The sequence below is a fragment of the Hippocampus guttulatus genome, chromosome 20 (genome assembly GCF_054856545.1).
Source record: "Hippocampus guttulatus isolate MCC_2025c chromosome 20, RoL_Hgut_1.0, whole genome shotgun sequence".
NCBI lineage: Eukaryota > Metazoa > Chordata > Actinopteri > Syngnathiformes > Syngnathidae > Hippocampus > Hippocampus guttulatus.
Window position 1 is genome coordinate 1,314,849 of NC_141280.1, and position 17,470 is coordinate 1,332,318.

Below are 17,470 nucleotides of genomic sequence, written 5' to 3' on the forward strand. Positions count from 1 at the left end.
TCCTGTGCCGAGATGTAAACGATTCATGAATGAGCAATTGATTAACAAAGGTGCTCGTTTGATGCTTGATTACGCGATACATTGAAACGGTTGGGATGGGCCGCCTAGTCTGTTTTTTACGAGTACGCGCGGAGGATTTTAATAAGCATCCCAAAAACATCTGAATCAGGTGAAGCTCGTTTGGATTGCATTGGTTATGACTATTTTTTTCCAGTCAAAAGAATTGATTGTGAAAGCCAATGACGTCACAAGCCTCTAGCCAATCAGTTTGCTCTGTTACGATCTATAAAGGGAGCGTCAATCGGTGGCCTCTGGGGAGAGCAAAAGATAAATGGATGCTGTCTATTTATTTTTTTTGAGGGGGCGGGGGGGTTAATTCCCTGTCAGATTCCTTCAGGGTTCACGCAATTTCTGAAGGGGCTGCGTACATTCTATTTCTCAGGCCACAGAATAGTTAAGTCAATTCATACAAAAAGAAATGCGGGCGTAACGGGTGTAATTTTCCCGCTCACGTCACATGGCCTGTGTTAGCGCAACCCATCCGGCACGAATCTCCACACAATAGGGGCGGGGGGGGGGGGGGGGGGGGTGTCGCCGCCTTGCCTGTTGCCGCCACCAGCGTCGCCCTTTCGTCACACGCCAACAATTAAGCATCCGCCGCCCCCAGCTGGCGAAACGTGCGCGGAGGCAGACGGGAGCCACGCACGCTCACGCGCGTTGCACGCCGCCGCCACTCGTCAGCGGTGTGCAGCCGCTACCGTACAGAGGCACTCGCGCGGCTGCCCCCACCCCCCTCGCCCCGCCCCCAGCACACGCACGGGCGGAATGGCTTGAAAGCAGACGAGACGGATTCTTTCGGAGGGGCTCGACGAAGGCCGAATGAGCGACCGTCCGACCGTCGCCGCGAGTCTCCGCGCGTCTTTGCGGCGAATTGCTGCAATGCTGTCTTTGCAGGTGCGTGCGTGTGCGCGCGCGGCGTCGTTCGTCTTCCGAATCGGACCGAGCCGGGAAACGAGGGTCTGATGTCACACGTGCTTCATCGGAGGAGACGGGGCATCTGCGAGCTGGATTTTTGTGGAGGATGCTGCGGCAAGTGATACACAGAGGGCTCAAGGCTTCCTTCTACTGGCTCGGCTTGTTCGTGAGCAGACACCCCGTTTTCTTCCTCACCGTGCCCGCCGTTCTCACCATCATTTTCGGCTCGACGGTGCTGAGCCGCTTCAAGCCCGAGACGGACCTCGAGTCGCTGGTGGCCCCGACGCACAGCCTGGCGAAGATCGAGCGAAGTCTGGCCAACAGCTTGTTTCACATCGACCAGTCCAAGCACAAGCTCTACTCGGATTTACACACTCCGGGCAGGTACGGCAGGCTGATCCTGCTGGCCAAGTCCGGGGGCAACATCCTGGAGCTGGCCGACCAGGTGCTGCAAGTTCACAAGCGGGTGCTGGATTTGCGAGTCCATTACAAAGGATTCAACTACACCTTCGCGCACCTCTGCGTGCTCAGCCACCGAGACGAGCGCTGCTTGCTGGATGATATCATCGGCGTCTTCGAAGACATCCGACGGGCGGTGCTTTCCAACAGCACTTTCCACAAGGTGCCCGTCGGCTACCCCAACACCACGTTAAAGGTGAGCGAGCCTTCGATGCAGGCCGCGCCCCCCCCCCCCCCCCCACGAAACGGAAGGCGATGGCGCAGGATGCAAATTGACGTTGCAGCCTTTGCCGCGATTTCTGAATGGATGCTGCATTCGCGGCCGTGTGCGGCACATGACGGAACATGTGACAGCCGACGAGGGCACCCTCCCCGTAAGGCAGACATCCGCAATAGCTTTCCGACGTCTCACCCTCCCGTGTGTTGGTGCAGGTCAATCGATCGGCTCCGTTGCGTGTGCGGCTCTCCGCACACGCGCGGGGATGCCCTCTTTCTTTTTTTTCCTTTTTTTTTTTATGCAGTGGTTCCCTCTTGCCATCTCCCGGCAACACATGCGGCATGACACGATTTGCAATTGCGAATAGACTCCATCGGAATTCATTTTCCACCTTCTGTCGTGACCTCGAACTGCACTCGTGCGGCGCCCCCGGAATACACCATTTGCAACAATTGCTCATGACCGATCAAAAGCCTTTTTTTTTTCCTCTCCTTTGTAATGCAGCAGTGGGACTGGCGTGCTTCTTGCTGCGTGATTGGGGTGCATTTTCTTAAAGGCAACCTCGCTTTGTATCGACTTACGGTGCCCTTCACGGCACTTTCAATGTGGAAAAAATATGAATGAAACGGTGCTACTCTGCAGCGTGCGTTGTCCGAAGTCGACACAGATACATTCGATCTTTCGTCTACGGGCGATTAATGAATCGGCAGTTTGGTTAGATCCATGAAATCAAGACCCGGACTTCTTGAATTTCGATGAAAAGGAATGAGAAGTGATGGCGTTTGATCCCAGTGGCCCTTGCGCGTCCCGTCCTGCGGATTTGCGGTCCGCTGGCTCCTTATCTTAAGTCCCGAACTCGTCTCTGAAACTGCACAATGATTTGAAATTGGATCGGGTGCCGTTGTTAAATTTTCCGTTGCTGGTCTCTCTCCTGCTGGATGCTCGGCACGCCCCCCCCCCCCCCCCCCTCGCTGCCCATCTTTACAACCCAGTCAAATAAAAGACACTTTAAGCACTCTCTTAACTTGAAATGCCAAACCAGTTCAGGAAGGTCGTGACCCTTTCACTTCCAACGGAATGAAGAAAGCTCTCGAAGTTATTGTACACTGAAAAAAAACAAAGTTTCGATCGATTTTTTTATTTTATCAAGTGGTTGCCTGAAATAGAACCATCTGGATCCAAGTGCGTTGTTTAAGTAGACGATATCTGTATTCCCATGTATGTGGATGCAGATGATTTAATTCGGCGCAGCCGCTTGATGAAATAAAATGAAGGACATTTAACAACCCCCCCCCCCATACCTCATAAAATCGACACCACACAAGAATTGTCCACTGCTTTCCACCTCTGCCTGTCAGTGTATCTCACACAGAGTTGAGTGCTTCTTTTGCCCCCCCCCCCCACCTCCAGCCCGCCCCAATTCCCCCCCCCCCTCCCGAATGAATTATACAGCAGGAGGCGAGATGCAGCAGCGGCCGCATGCAGCAGGTCCGTCACAGTTGAAATAGTCATGGCGAGGCGATGCCGTCGGAAGACGGCAGAGCGGACGAGGCGGCAAGCCGTGCCGGCTGATGGCCTTCAGTCCACGCGGGCCAATAAATGTCCCCCGGGGGGCCCGCTCTCCCGTATGCGTACGAGGCGATAAAAAAGCAAGTCGAGAGCGTCTTTGAAGATCACTTGAACCTTTTTGGAAAACCAAAACATTTCGTTCAAATGAACGAATAAGCTCTCGGTGGCAGCAACAGCGTGTTGTTTGTGTGTATGATGCCTTTTGAATGAGTGAGAGCAGCTCGCCGCGACGTGGGCGACAAAAAATACCGAGCTCATAATATATGTCGTTGCTTTGTTTTTTGTTTTTTCTGACGAGGATCATCGAGGAGGTCAAAATAGACACGGCGCTCCCGATGCACCGCTTTAACGAATGCCTCTCTAATAGTCCGCCTATCTAAGTTGTGCATTACCGTTGTGAGAGGCGCAATATTGGAGACGCCTCTTGCGTGTGATCTCATTATACGAGGCAAGTGCTCATAATGTTGTGAGTGCTTATTCTTCAAACCCACTTGTGCTCGGTGCTGCTGCGGATATTCCCTGCGTTTATTTCCCCCTCTGTCTTCTCGCCTCGGCGGGGCCGCCGATGATAAAAACGCGCAGTGCAAATCACTCACGTGCAATTTCATAATAGAAAAGAGTTTGTAATATGCCACAGACCTGCAAAAAAAAAAAAAAAAGCGGATTTTCAGCAAACTGGGCCAACAGCAGTTGACTTGAGGGGTCGTTGAAAGGCCCCGTAAAGTGATTTATTTCCACATACAAGGCGTTCGAAGAGAAGGGCGGAATACGCGTGCAATGTCTATTTTCGGGCTCGGTGCAAGTGCGGCATGAGGCGCGGTGTAAATCTGCGCAAGCGAACGCATCACGGCACATGTTCGAAAGGGCGTTTTGCGCCGTTGTGGGCATGAACAAAGATGACTTCCAATCAAAGTGGCCGGTGTCATGCCTTCGAAATGGCAGAAGTCTTGAAATTTTGAGGAGCGCTGCGTTTTTCATGACATCGGGACCCGATGTCATACCCTCGACGATGTTTCTAATCATTCAAATTTTGAAAAAATGTTTTAAAAAGACATGTCGCGGCGGCTCCGATCACAAGCCACCGTCGCGGACCGCTAACAACTTCCGGTGGTGCCGAACATGCGCCGTGCGAAATAGAACGTCGCCGCGGGCGAAACGCTAACGGCCACGTCCTTTCAACCCCTTGCAGGATGGTCGGGTGTCCTTCATCGGTCATCAGCTAGGAGGCGTGTCCTTCTCCCCCAACAGCCGCGACCAACAAGTGAAGTTCGCCCGCGCCGTCCAGATCACCTACTACCTCCGCGACAACGGCCCCGTGGTGCAGGACGCCATCTCGGAACGTTGGGAGAATGAATTCTGCGCCCTGGTCAGTCGGCTGTCGACCGCCAAAGCTCCGCGCGGACCCGACCGGCTGCACGTCCACTCCCTCACCTCCTTCAGCTTGTGGCGAGACTTCCATCAGACGGGCGTGCTGGCCAAGGGGGAGGTGTTGGTGAGCCTGGTGCTGGTGCTCCTGGCCGCCACCATCTCCAGTTCCATGCGGGACTGTTTGAGGGGGAAGCCCTTCCTGGGCCTGCTGGGGGTCTTGACCATCTGCATTGCCAACGTGACGGCCGCGGGGATCTTTTTCATATCCGATGGGAAATTCAATTCCACGCTCCTCGGGATTCCCTTCTTCGCCATGGGTGAGTACGAGAGGCCGCGCTTCCTTTGCCGTCGACGTAACGCTTGATCGAGGCGCCGAGACCTTCGGATCGAATCGGCACTCTTTCGATTGCCTTTCGGGTTTTTTTTTTTTTTTCTTGACCTACAAATAGAAAACGGTCCCATTAATATTGAATCCACGTTTTGCAGAGGGAATTGCTCGCTGTCACGCTGATTCATTCCCTCGAGAGTTGTTTATTCCTCGAAAAAAAAAAAAATAGTCCTCGCGGGCCGATTGTCATTTCTGAAGTTGGGATCTATTGTAGGAGAGTCGTCGTCGTCGTCGTGAATTTCTTGTGACCGAGAGGGCGGAGGTGCAGTCGGGGTGCCGCTTTGAAAAAGGGACCCGAGGAAAAGATGCGTGACGTGACGGGAGGAGGGATGAAAAGGACGTTGAGCGCCAGAAAAGGAGAGAGGAGGCGTTGCAGCAAGATGGAGAGGACTTGATGAAGTCTATAATTTGATGTGACAGGACCTTAGAGACAGCAGATGTCCACCCCCCCCCCCCCCCAGCCCCCCCGGAGGCCCCGACTGACGCGTACGCCTCCTAGCACTGCATCAACGTCGCATCGGGGTTGCCGTCTGAAATGGATACAGACCCCCCCCCCCTCCGATCTCCTCCTGTGGCACCTCACGTTGAGAATTCACGACACGTACATTTCCTTCTTTTCTTGGTTATAAGGGCCCGTCTTGAATCTGGCCCAGTTTCCCGAAAAACCGTTTCTGCTAACGAGTTAGCCCGCAGCCACGGCACGACGTCCACCGCGACGGAAAAGGGCCAATATTGCCGTCTTGTTCTCCTCTTCATCTGACTTCACAAGAAAATCCTGTCAAAAATCATCTCCAAATAGCCCAGCGCGACTGAAGATATCTTTCTACCAAGTTTGATCGGCGACGACCCCTTGAAAAATGCAACACTTTGTCGCTCCGAGCTGCTATATTTAGCCCATCTTCAATTCTTTTGAGACCGCGCTTCCTGCAGCACGTCCCATGAAAAAGAGATGATCCTCCGCCACACCTTTTTTGGTCGACTCCCATGGGTGATCGCGCTGCAGCGTTCATCCCGATATAGAATATTCACACGCAATCAAACGCACGGGGCATGAATAACACTTTTTAGGATGGCTTGCGGCACTCTGGATTTAGAAACGTCCCCAAGATGGGCCCATTTTGAAATGATATCTTGATATTTATCTGAAGATTGATTTTGTTCGCTCTCTCTTTCACCTCCCTCACGTGTTTCTATTGAGTTTCGATCTCGTCCGCAGTCCAACACGCCCCCTTTGCAATCTCGTTTCTTTTCTTTCTCTCACTCCGGCTCTGCTGCTGCAGTGGCTGCCAGACAGAAACCCGCGCGCGGGAAAAGGGCTTTGCAGCCGGTTACGGAGGCCGTTATTCGTCCGTTCATCGCCGCGCCGGGAAGAACAAAGCAAGCGTCGTACCAAATGGCGCGCTCATTTTGAAACCCTTTCAACGCGAGTCGGTCAATAACGCGGCGTTTGAAATGACACGTTAGAGCGAATTCTGGAATCGGTTGAAGAGGCGCGGCCCCTTCGGCATCAAACGTTTGGCCGGCCGGGACGCGCCGCGGCTTGTGAGCGGTTCGCGCGCCCTTTCGTCGCCGAACCTCGGCTAACGGCTTCGCCTTCCTTCTCTCAAAAGCCTTTTTTGGTCATCCTGCCGCCATTGCGGCGGCGCCTCATTCAGCATTCGGACATTCGCAGAATTTCCAGCGAGCTCCAAAGCGGATTAGCATCGAGCGGCCGCTCGCCTCCCAGGCACATATTCCTTCCCTCGTTTTGCTTCGGCTTCTTTGAAGCTTCTTTGTTTTTAACCGACCGACGACACGTTTGACCGTTTCCCAGCAATCTCATTTGAGGACGCCCGAGGGGAGGGAGGAGGGGGGGGGGGGGCGCCGAGCGGCTCCAAAAGAACGCGCATGGCGCTCATCCGGCCGCGCCAGCCGGGAGAGGTTTGAAAAGTGTGTCTCTGGTTCTCCGTGTGCCCCCCCCCCCCCACCCCCATCCCTCGTAGGTCACGGGACCAAAGGGGTGTTCGAGCTGCTGGCAGGCTGGAGGAGAACGAGGGAAAACCTGCCCTTTAAGGAGCGCGTGGCCGAGGCTTTTGCCGACGTGATGGTGTGCTACACCATGACCAGCTCGCTCTACATCATCACCTTCGGCATGGGGGCCAGCCCCTTCACCAACATCGAGTCGGTGAAGATCTTCTGCCAGAGCATGTGCGTGGCCATCCTGGTCAACTACTTCTACGTTTTCTCCTTCTACGGCTCCTGCTTGGTGTTTGCGGGGCAACTGGAGCAGAACCGCTACCACAGCGTTTTCTGCTGCAAAATCCCCTCGGCGGAGTACTTGGAGCGCCAGCCCACCTGGTTCAAAACCATGATGAGCGACGGCCACGACCTCTCGACGCACCACGACAGCGTCCCTTACCAGAATCACTTCATCCAGCACTTCCTGCGCGAACACTACACAGAGTGGATCACCAACACCTACGTCAAGCCCTTCGTGGTGATCCTCTATCTCATCTACGCGTCCTTCTCGTTCATGGGATGCCTCCAAATCAGCGACGGTTCCAACATCGTCAACCTTCTGGCCAGCAACTCGCCCAGCGTTTCCTACGCGCTGACTCAGCAGAAATACTTCAGCAACTACAGTCCCGTCATCGGCTTCTACATTTACGAGCCCGTGGAGTATTGGAACGCCACGGTGCAGGAGCACTTGAAGACGCTGGGTCACGGCTTCAACAAGATCTCTTGGATCGACAACTTTTTCGGCTACCTGCGCGCGCTCAACGCGAGCGCCTCGGGCAAGAGCGACTTTGTGCGCCTTCTCAGGGGCTCGTTCCTGCGCAGCCCCGAGTACCGGCATTTCACGGAGGACATCATCTTCTCCCGAAACCGCGACGGCAAGGAGTACGACATCATCGCCTCGCGCTTGTACCTGGTGGCGCGGACCACGGAGAAGAAGCGCGAGGAGGTGGTGGAGCTGCTGGAGAAGCTCCGCCCCCTCATGCTGATCGAGAGCATCAAATTCATCGCCTTCAATCCCACGTTTGTGTTCATGGACCGCTACGGCTCCTCCGTCGTCTCTCCCATCCTGACCTCGGGCTTCAGCGTCCTGGCCGTCCTGATCCTGACCTTCTTCCTCGTCGTCAACCCCTTGGGCAACTTCTGGCTCATCCTCACCGTCACGTCGGTGGAGCTGGGCGTCTTAGGTTTGATGACTCTCTGGAGCGTCGGGATGGACAGCATCTCGATCCTGTGCCTTATTTATACCCTGAACTTCGCCGTGGATCACTGCGCGCCGCACCTCTACACTTTTGTGCTGGCCACCGAGCACACGCGGACGCAGTGCATCAAGTCGGCGCTCGAGGAGCACGGGGCGGCCATCTTGCAGAACGCGTCCTGCTTCGTGATCGGGATCATCCCTTTAGTGTTTGTGCCTTCCAATCTGACCTACACGCTGTTCAAGTGCTCGCTGCTCACCGCCGGCTGCACCGTGCTCCACTGCTTCGTCATCCTGCCCGTCTTCCTCACCTTCTTCCCGCCCTCGAAGAAGAGACACAAGAAAAAGAAGCGGGCCAAGCGGAAAGAACGGGAGCGCGAACGGGAGAGGGAAAGGGAGCGCGAGGAGATCGAGTGCATCGACGTCCGGGAGAATCCCGATCACGTGACCAACGTCTGAGCCGTCGGTCCTCTCGGCCGTGACCGCGAGACGAATTACGCAATTCGACAACGCCGACGGTGCGCGGCGGACGCCGCTCGCGCCGGGGGCCCCGCCGGCCGCTCGAAGCGACCCGTAGTCGAGCGCGGTCCCCTTTGGGCACCCGCTCGGCGGTGTCTTTCATTTTGGTATAGCGACCGCAGCATACTCACCGTTCCATTATTAGGTCCAGTAGATGTGAAAACCAGCTGACCAGAAGTGTACGCAAATTAGGAATATGTAGACGATTGCTCTGTCGAAATATTTGTGGGTCAGACGTGAGCCGCAAGAGCGAGGCGCAAAGCGGTCCGCTCAGCCAAGAAAGAGGCGACAGGCTCGCGCGGCGCCCGGCAACCTTTTAAACTCCACGAGCCATTTCGACCCGGTTTCCGCGGAAACGACGACACCGCCTAGGTGGTTGAATTTGCAGACTTGACCCGCTTCAATTGATTTTTTTTCCCTCCAAAACTGCTTTTTTTTTTTTTGTCCCTCTGGATATTTTTATTTTGGAAATGTCTTTCTACATTTCACCTTTGGCCAGTTTTTCACCTCAAATTAGGCATCGTGGAAACTCGCCCGCATCCGCATCTGCCCAAGGCATCATTAAATGTTCTATTTTCCTCAGTGTGTGTGTGTGTGTGTGTGTGTGTGTGTGTCTTGGAGAACGATCGCACTCCTCATGAGGGCTCAACGTTGCACGAGACTGTGTGAAATATGTGACGGCACGGAAAGTTGCATCTGAATTTGACAACCGCGGGTTTCTAGTTGCAAGTGACAGCTCGGCGTATGGAAGAGCTTCTTCTGACAAGTCGGTGTCGAACGCTCACTTCGACCTGCCATCGGTCAGACTTTGCCCCGCTTAGGAAAGAGCAGTCGAAACGGTTGAACGGCACGGCGTGTCGTGGATGTATTGCGAGAAGGCATGAAGGCTTTGGGGAGGGAGGGGGGGGGGGGTGGGGGGGGAAGAAGTGGGAAGGTGACAAAATGAACTGCGTCTGCATGGCACCGCATTGTGCGTTTGCATGTATGGAACTTGTTTGATATTCTTTGCAAAATCTCTCCGGGCGTACGTTTGCTCTTTCGATGCATTTTTGCGGAACACGGTAAGATGCGGAAAATAAGAAAAGGAGTCTAGTCCGATCCTAAACAAAAGCCAGAGGATATTCCAAATGTAAAATAAATGTATTATACAATTTTGTATGTTTTCTAAGAAAATATATCCTACAGAAAGATTTTTGACATGATTTTCGTAAAAAAAAAAAAAGAAAATGGGGGGGGGGGGGGAAATGGAACACAGTAGACCAGTAATAAACAGTGGAATGTTACCAGTATACTAGACCTCATTCCTTGCACAGTGCACGCTCAATGTTATGCATTCACGTTGAAGTGGGACATGCTGGCCGACATTTTGTTTTTGTGTCTTGACTCCGTTTGTCTTCTATCTTGCCTCATTTTCACAGCTAAGTGGATTGCAGGACAGTACATGCTTATGAATTGGACGAGAGGAGCGAAGACATGCACGGGACCCCCAGAAATGCCCGAAGGGACACCGTCCAATCGTCTTGCTGCTTTCCCAAATGCAGGGAAGCAGGAAGGCAGGGACGGAGCTACATGGTGGCCGGGGGGGGGGGGGGGGGGCATACACACTCACAATCACAAGTGCCAAACTCAAGGCCCGGGGGCGACATCCGGCCCGCCGCATCATTATGTGCGACCCGCAAAAGCAAATCATGTGCAGTGGCTTCATATCTCTTTTTAAACAGGAAAAAAAAAGTCCAAATTGTCTTCACGTTTAAAATCATTGAGATATTGCAGACATTGTTTTGTTACCCCCTTTTGATATGAATTGAATCCTATTTCAACAGTTTTCATGGTCCATCGAGTTCAAAAGTGCTTATTCATCAATTTGTTGGACTGCACGGGAAACATGAGGCCCGACAAAAAGAAAACCCTAATTATGATGTGGCCCATGACAAACATGAGTATGACACCCCCCTCATAGAGCGTTCCTACCGTGCATGTTTTTGGAACGTGGGAGGAAACCCGAGTACCCGGAGAAAACCCACTCAAGTGACCCGGGGAGAACATGCAAAGTCTATGCAGGAAGGCCGGAGCCTTCTCCAAACCCTGAACCTCTGCACTGTGAGACGGACCAGCTAGCCAGTCAACCATCATGCCCCGCCTTTCTCTCCCTCTCGAAATACACACACACACACAATTATATATAAAAACATTAGCCTGACATATGACTGTGAAAAATGCACTTCCAATAAAATATTGGCACCGATAGTTGTTGTTTTTCTGAGAAATGTATGTTAAGAGTCGGCGTCAGTCACTAATAAGGAAACCGGTCATCAATTTTGTTTGTTTGTTTGTTTTGTTGTTTTTTAAATCAAGTACTGTGCTGTATCAGTTTTTTTTTTTTAATCATCTGCCTCCCACATTGCACTTCTTGCGCAGACAAGAGTGACAGCAGGAGTAGCTGCTGTCACGCTGTTATTGAGCCGAGATGCCTCGGCCTGGGATATTTTGGTCTCCTGATGCTAATCATGTCACGTCTCCGCAACGGATTATTCCTGCTTCCTTTTCTCAAACTCTTCTGCCGCCTACTTCCTCTTCCCCTTTCTCACTATTCTTCCTTTTGACCGTGGTTTCCAATTGATGACGACGTGATCCCAGCGTGAGTGTATAGGCCTAATCAGAGCTCCCCTTTTTCTTGTTTCAAAATGAGCAGGCTACATCGACGCATCCGAGCAAAACGGCAGTCTCGGCGGACTTCATCACACTCGGATGTGTTTCCTCTCTTCTCGCACTTTTGCTGTGAAGGCTTTTCTTCTCTTCTTGAAATTCATTCAAATGAACTTCACGTCGAAGCAGAGGGTCTTCAAATTCCGTTATCTTCATAGCTGACGTTACAATGTTCCTTTTGTATTCTTTTATTCGCAAATAAAATTGTATTCATCCATACCCCTTTTAATAGTGCAGAAATTTTTTTATTTTACTGACATTTCCATGTCCAAGCAGCATGGGCACACCGTTAGTCGCAAAATGACGGTGAACTAGCCTGCCGTTCACTGCATTTCATGAAGATGAAATGTTCCGGCTCCAATGACCAAGAGAGGTCTATTGATCGGCGATGCCCTGATCGATTATCCAGCCAAGACAGGCATTAGGAAGATTATCATTCGCTGAGAGGCTGTAAATATGGTTTTGTATTTCTGAAACTGAACTGTGAGACGTGTCCCACTTTTACAAAACAGTCGGGCAGATTCATGTCAGAACTGGGTTTCTTGGCACATCTATTCGTTGAATACACGTCTGGTTGAAAATACTCCATTCAATAGTTCAACTGAGAATTCACTTGAACGTGTTGACGCTGAGCCCATACGAGATGTTTAAAAATGTTTTAATTTAAAAATCGTCACATGAGGAGCGGAGGTATGACCCGGAAGCAGACACGACCTGGAAGTTGAAACGTGAAAGCCTTCACGAAAATACAAACTCCAGAGAGCCGGCCTGGGTGCCGAAGACAAGGAAAAGAGCTGACATTTAAACGCCTAATTTATTGAGAGAGAGAACAACAATGGATAACACCGAGGCCATATTTCCCAAAGGTAAGCCTTGCTCATCACCGAAAAACAACACATCAGACACACTTCGACGATGCCGTTCAATTTTACACCACTGCAAACACAATTGTAAAGCCGTTGAATTAGTCCCTGTCTAACAACGCCACTGAAAACCAACTCATATTCGCTCCCTTAGGGCAGAATATTGAATTATGATATACTGAACATGATAACTTTTAGGTATTTTCTATCATTACAATGCAACACGGGCCATCGCGTTGCTGGTGTAGTATATGTTGTTTTATTGTTTGTTGTTGTATATATGATCTTTGCTCCATGTGCAGCATTTTGTACACCGCGGTGGTTGTTTTAAAGTGCTCAAGAAATATAGTTGAGTTGAGTCGAAAGTTACTTGCTGTTGAATCAAAGATAAGCAGCGACATCTACTGGATCAGGTGGGGCACTGCATGCGATGATTTGTTCAGAACAGATTGACTTCCGTCAGATTAATTTGTTATGGGTGGGGGGGGGGTCTTTACTTTTTTACTGAAAAATGAATAGACTTTCACGTGTGAAATGATGTCATTTATTTATTTTTTAGGAATGTGAGCATTTGTGGGTGATTTCTGTTTTTGCTCGAAGATTTGGATTCTCTTGCGCATGGTTTCCCACCTTTGAGAAATAACGGAGACAACTCAAGTAGTTGGTAAATAATTTCTTTCTTCAGTAGAAACATAGAACATTTGGACAACATATTTTGCAACAGAAACGTTGAAAATTCGAAACAAGTTACAGGACGTTGATGAGCTACAGTGACACCAGATTGTTACAGCGCGATTATAGCGATCAATTCATGCCGGTTTGACGTCACACAAACGAAATTAGAAAAGGAGATTTTGCATACTTGGTGAAAGATTCAGAACGAACGACGAAACGAACCACATTTTGACGGCTAGTAAATACTGTGACTGTTTTGTAATTCATCTTCATCATGACACGATGCCACGTCACGGAAGGGCGCAACGTCACTCTGCCATAGCTACCACAAAAAAAAAAAAAAACATCAGTGATCTATGCTGAAATTGAACATGAATCATGTCGAGTATACTATATGTGAGTATGTACACAACACCTCCCAAAATATGTTGGGTTTACGTTTGGTTTCAATCAAAGCCTAACAGCATGTCAACGAAAGGCGCGGGGTCATGTCAGGTGTTCAGGACAGGGGGTGGGGTTGAGGGTGGGGGGTGTCCAAACACTTCAGTTTGGAGAGCGTGTGCTCAGTGCTGACACGATCAGACGCCGCCGTATATTTGTTGTCCTACTTTACAGTTTTGTTGCAGATCCATCAGTGATTGGTCAATACTTTGCATTTAGCTTCCAGTCACAACTATTCATGCAAAACATCTTCCGTTCGGAGTCAATATTGGTTGAGGGGGACAGTAAATTGGTGTCTCGATAAAATGTTTGCCGACGTTGACAGTATGCCTCCAATACTGCAAAAGTGAGTCAAGACATTTCATGACACGGCAAGACACGACCGCAACCTCTCTGGAAAGTGCTTTTTGGAGGAGGAAGGGGAGGAGGTGGCCAGCTGCCGGAAGGATGCCAAAGTTCAGTGTAGGTGTGAACCAGCCTGGCGTGATCCCGATTTAGGGAGAATGCAAAGAGCTTGGACTTGTCACTGGAGATAATAGGCAGCATTTCAATGGGCAAGGTGAAGGGCGCAGAAGACGGGGGGGGAAGGAGGCAAAGCGTCCCAAGCTGGCCACACGTTCCGTCCGACTCACATTTCAACCTGAGCTTCTTTCGGTGAAGCCGGTGTATCCTTCAGTGAGCCAGAAATTGCGTAGAACCTGCAAGCACAAGAAGCAGGCGTCCATAATCTTTATGGAAAACCCCCCAAAAACATACCATGCTCGAATCACGCCGCTTTGTCTTTCATAAAATAAGAAGAGTGACTGTTATTATTGCTGCAAACCGCTAACCTGGACTGTCTGATATCTGATATTCCCACATCTCCGTTTCATGTGTTTCTATTGAACAGAGACTTTTTTTTTTTTTGAAGGTTTCCTGACCCTGTCTTCTGGTTTTTTTTTTTAGGCACGTCACAAGGAAGTAGCGACAGCTCAGACGAAGGCTGAAGTGACCGTCGAAACTGTCAACTCGGTAAGAGTTTTTTTTTCTTCGCAAAAAAAAAGAAAGAAAAGAAACCGTCAACCCATTTAAACTAATAAGAAGTCAAGGCGAACAGGAGAATGATCCCATTTAAAAACCTCAGCCTGTTGTAGTCTTATCGCTCATCATGACCGAAGATACACTCCCTTACCTGGACTTTGGAAAATGTCGGCGTTTCCCAAGGACCTTGAAACAGGAGGGCAAGCAGGAGTTCTTCAGGCCCACTAACTGGTAGATGATTGGATTGTACATAGCGGAGGACTTGGCGAGGAGAGTGGGAATGACAGACACGGGTATCGGCACCGAGTCCGGCTCCCCAAACGCCGACACCACGGACACAACCGCGTACGGGATCCAAGCGATCAGGAATCCCGCGCAGATCAGCATGGCCACCTCGGGTTTGAAACGCATCCAAGTTATTTTTACCTCTCGTAACTCACCTTTGGGGGGGAAAAAAAATCAGCTTCTTTGGGCATACCTTTGTCAGTTTGATCTCCAGGTTCGGACCGTTATTGATCCGGGCGTCAAAGTGTGAGATTTCCTTTGCGGAAGACTTGACTTTACAGATGATCCTCGCGTAGGAGAAGACCATGATGCCGGTCGGAAGGACGAGACAGAAGAAGAGGATGGACATGACGAAGCTTTGGCCGGACACGGAGGATTGCGCCAGCCACCAGTTCAGCGTGCAGGAGGTCCCGAATGGCTCCGGGGCGTAGCTTCCCCAGCCTATCAGGGGCATGGTGGCCCAAAAGCCGGCATACAGCCACACGAAGGCCAAGCAGAGGAAAGCGTGATGCCGTTTCAACCACGTCCCTGCGCGGCAAAGAAATGGGAGGCCCGACGGCAAGTGAGCGCTTTCCCGCTCGAAGCCGCCGTCGGCGAAAGCAAAGAAAACCTCGGCTTTCACGTACCGTATCGCAGATGGCAGATCTTGAAGTATCGGTCCAAGCTGACCATCGTCATGGTGGTGAGGCTCCCGCATCCAAAGAAAAAGCCCGCCCAGCCGTAGAACTGACAGCCCTCCCAACCGAACAACCAACGGTGGGAGAAACTAGAAACAATAAAAAAGGGCTTTCCTGTCACTAAAGGACAGGGGTAGTGGAATATAAGGGATGTCAAAGGAAAACGAGAGGGCGACACACAAACGATAAGGAGTCATGAGGATCACCAACGGAGAGATGCGTGAGAGCGTGTTGACAAGGATGATGGTGGCAGGATGAAAAAAAGAAGCAGAAGAAGGGTAAAGAGTAAAAGTATGGAAAACAAGATTAGTTTGGAGTCGGATTTACTCCTACATTTGGATTGACATTCACAGCAGAGCTGTGTTCTTAACAAAGGCCGTGATGGTAGCGGAATAAATAGCAATTTCTTGAGCTACCCCGACGGCTGCAAAACAGAAATTCCATTGAACCATACGCGCGATTGGTCAAGATGCCGTCGACGCGACGCCATTTGAATTTCAGAAAAATGCGTTCAAAGACCCAAAAAGACGAGCGCAACCCTCGATTTGCGAATCAAATCTGCCGAATCAATTACTTGCCCGTTGATTTTCCCATGGACCACGTGGCACTCGACTTGAACCGGAACGCAATATTCGATTCGCGGCGCTCATGAGCACTGGGGCGCACCCCTGGTCACACGGCCCACCCAGGACATACCCGGATAACCATCGTTCATCGAGAAAAAGAACGGCAACATTCTGATGATGATCACGGTCCGCATCACGGTCAAATGCGAATCATTTCGCGGAATCGGATGTGCCGTTGTCAGTCACAAGGCACCAAACGGAGAAGGCGCGGATGACATTTTCCCTCGCGGAGTCGGCGCCTCGCAATTAGTGTGCAGTTCTGTGCGTGGGGTTCATCAAATACATCGCCAGGCACCAATAAGCCCCGCCCCAGATTTGTTTGGATGATTCTTAAACGGTGTTGTCGCTTTTCCGACGCTCCGACAAAGATGGAAAATACCTGATATGCCAAAGTCGAAGATGGCTAAATTCAATGTCATCAGTTCCGGTGGCTTCAACTTCGTTTTGCGTTTGATAGTCACGTACAAGACGTATCCGTTCCCCGTTGCGGACATAATACCTGGAAGAGAAAGAAACGTGTTCAGCGGGTGATGAACGGTGACGTTCCGCTCCCCGCGTTGAATTGAACGGATGCTTTCGGGCGCTCTTCATGCAGCCGTTCAAATTTCGTGCCCAATCTGGCCTTGCTGTGTGGTGCTTTCATGGCATTTCGTCTTCCCGCATTCTGAAAAATTCATCTCGGGTCAACTGCAGACTGTGAAATGTCACAATGGCTGTTTGTCAATATGTCACCCGTGATTAAGTCATGCGGGACTGACTCCAGCTCATCCCCCGCACCCCACAAAAAAAAACAATCTGGATCACCGAGAAGGTTAAAAAAAAAAGACTCTATATCAAAATACAATTCAACACGAAATGGCTCTCAGTCTTTCCTGATTTTCAACATATTGATTCACTATTCCAATTGAAGAAACGGACCTATAATGCAGATATAAAAAGCTGCCACAATGTCTGCCTCTCTCGAGAGTCTTGAGGCAAAAGGATCACCACGCAGGAGATAATGGGGCACGTATGACGAGTGTGTCCACGTCTCATTCGTCATCCCTGCCATCAGTGAGGGAATTTCTGGAAAGAGGAGGAAAAGGATGAAATTCTAAAAAAAAAAAAAAAAAACAACACCGCGTACACAAGGTTGGCATGTCTTGTCCCTCCCCCCCAATGAAGCAACAGTGAGCATTAAGCAAAAAAAAAAAAAAAAAATTGTATGCAACAGTAGTTTTAGTGTTTTGGTGAATATTAACAAGGACGTTTCCATTGACGTAATATTCCAGTAATCCTTCAAATGCAAATGAGGGTTATCCCGTAATGGATTCGATATAATAACATATCAACTGCAATGACATTTAACAAATTATTTATGCATTAACGCTACGTAAAAAGCGGACTTTTCTGCAAACCGTAAATGCAAAAACAGCCTCATTTGAATAAAAATCACCTCCGTGGACACTTATGCCTCGCCTGGAACAAAACGATGGCTTCAAAAGTCACA

The 17,470-nt window shown here is 50.5% G+C and overlaps 2 protein-coding genes across 2 annotated transcripts; one reads left to right on the forward strand and one right to left on the reverse strand.

The window, feature by feature from the left end:
* Nucleotides 1–673: 673 nt before the first annotated feature.
* ptchd4 (patched domain containing 4) lies at nucleotides 674–9,266 on the forward strand. The gene is made up of 3 exons (XM_086100057.1): nucleotides 674–1,630; nucleotides 4,410–4,905; nucleotides 6,959–9,266. The coding sequence occupies exons 1-3, from the start codon at nucleotides 1,082–1,084 to the stop codon at nucleotides 8,626–8,628; spliced, it is 2,715 nt and encodes a 904-aa protein (XP_085956183.1). The 5' UTR covers nucleotides 674–1,081; the 3' UTR covers nucleotides 8,629–9,266.
* A 3,649-nt stretch (nucleotides 9,267–12,915) lies between these two features.
* opn5 (opsin 5) lies at nucleotides 12,916–17,219 on the reverse strand. Its single transcript, XM_086100295.1, has 6 exons — nucleotides 16,900–17,219; nucleotides 16,361–16,480; nucleotides 15,305–15,475; nucleotides 14,872–15,206; nucleotides 14,545–14,786; nucleotides 12,916–14,071 (listed from the first exon to the last, which is right to left on the reverse strand). The coding sequence occupies exons 1-6, from the start codon at nucleotides 17,030–17,032 to the stop codon at nucleotides 14,002–14,004; spliced, it is 1,071 nt and encodes a 356-aa protein (XP_085956421.1). The 5' UTR covers nucleotides 17,033–17,219; the 3' UTR covers nucleotides 12,916–14,001.
* Between the last annotated feature and the right edge of the window lie 251 nt (nucleotides 17,220–17,470).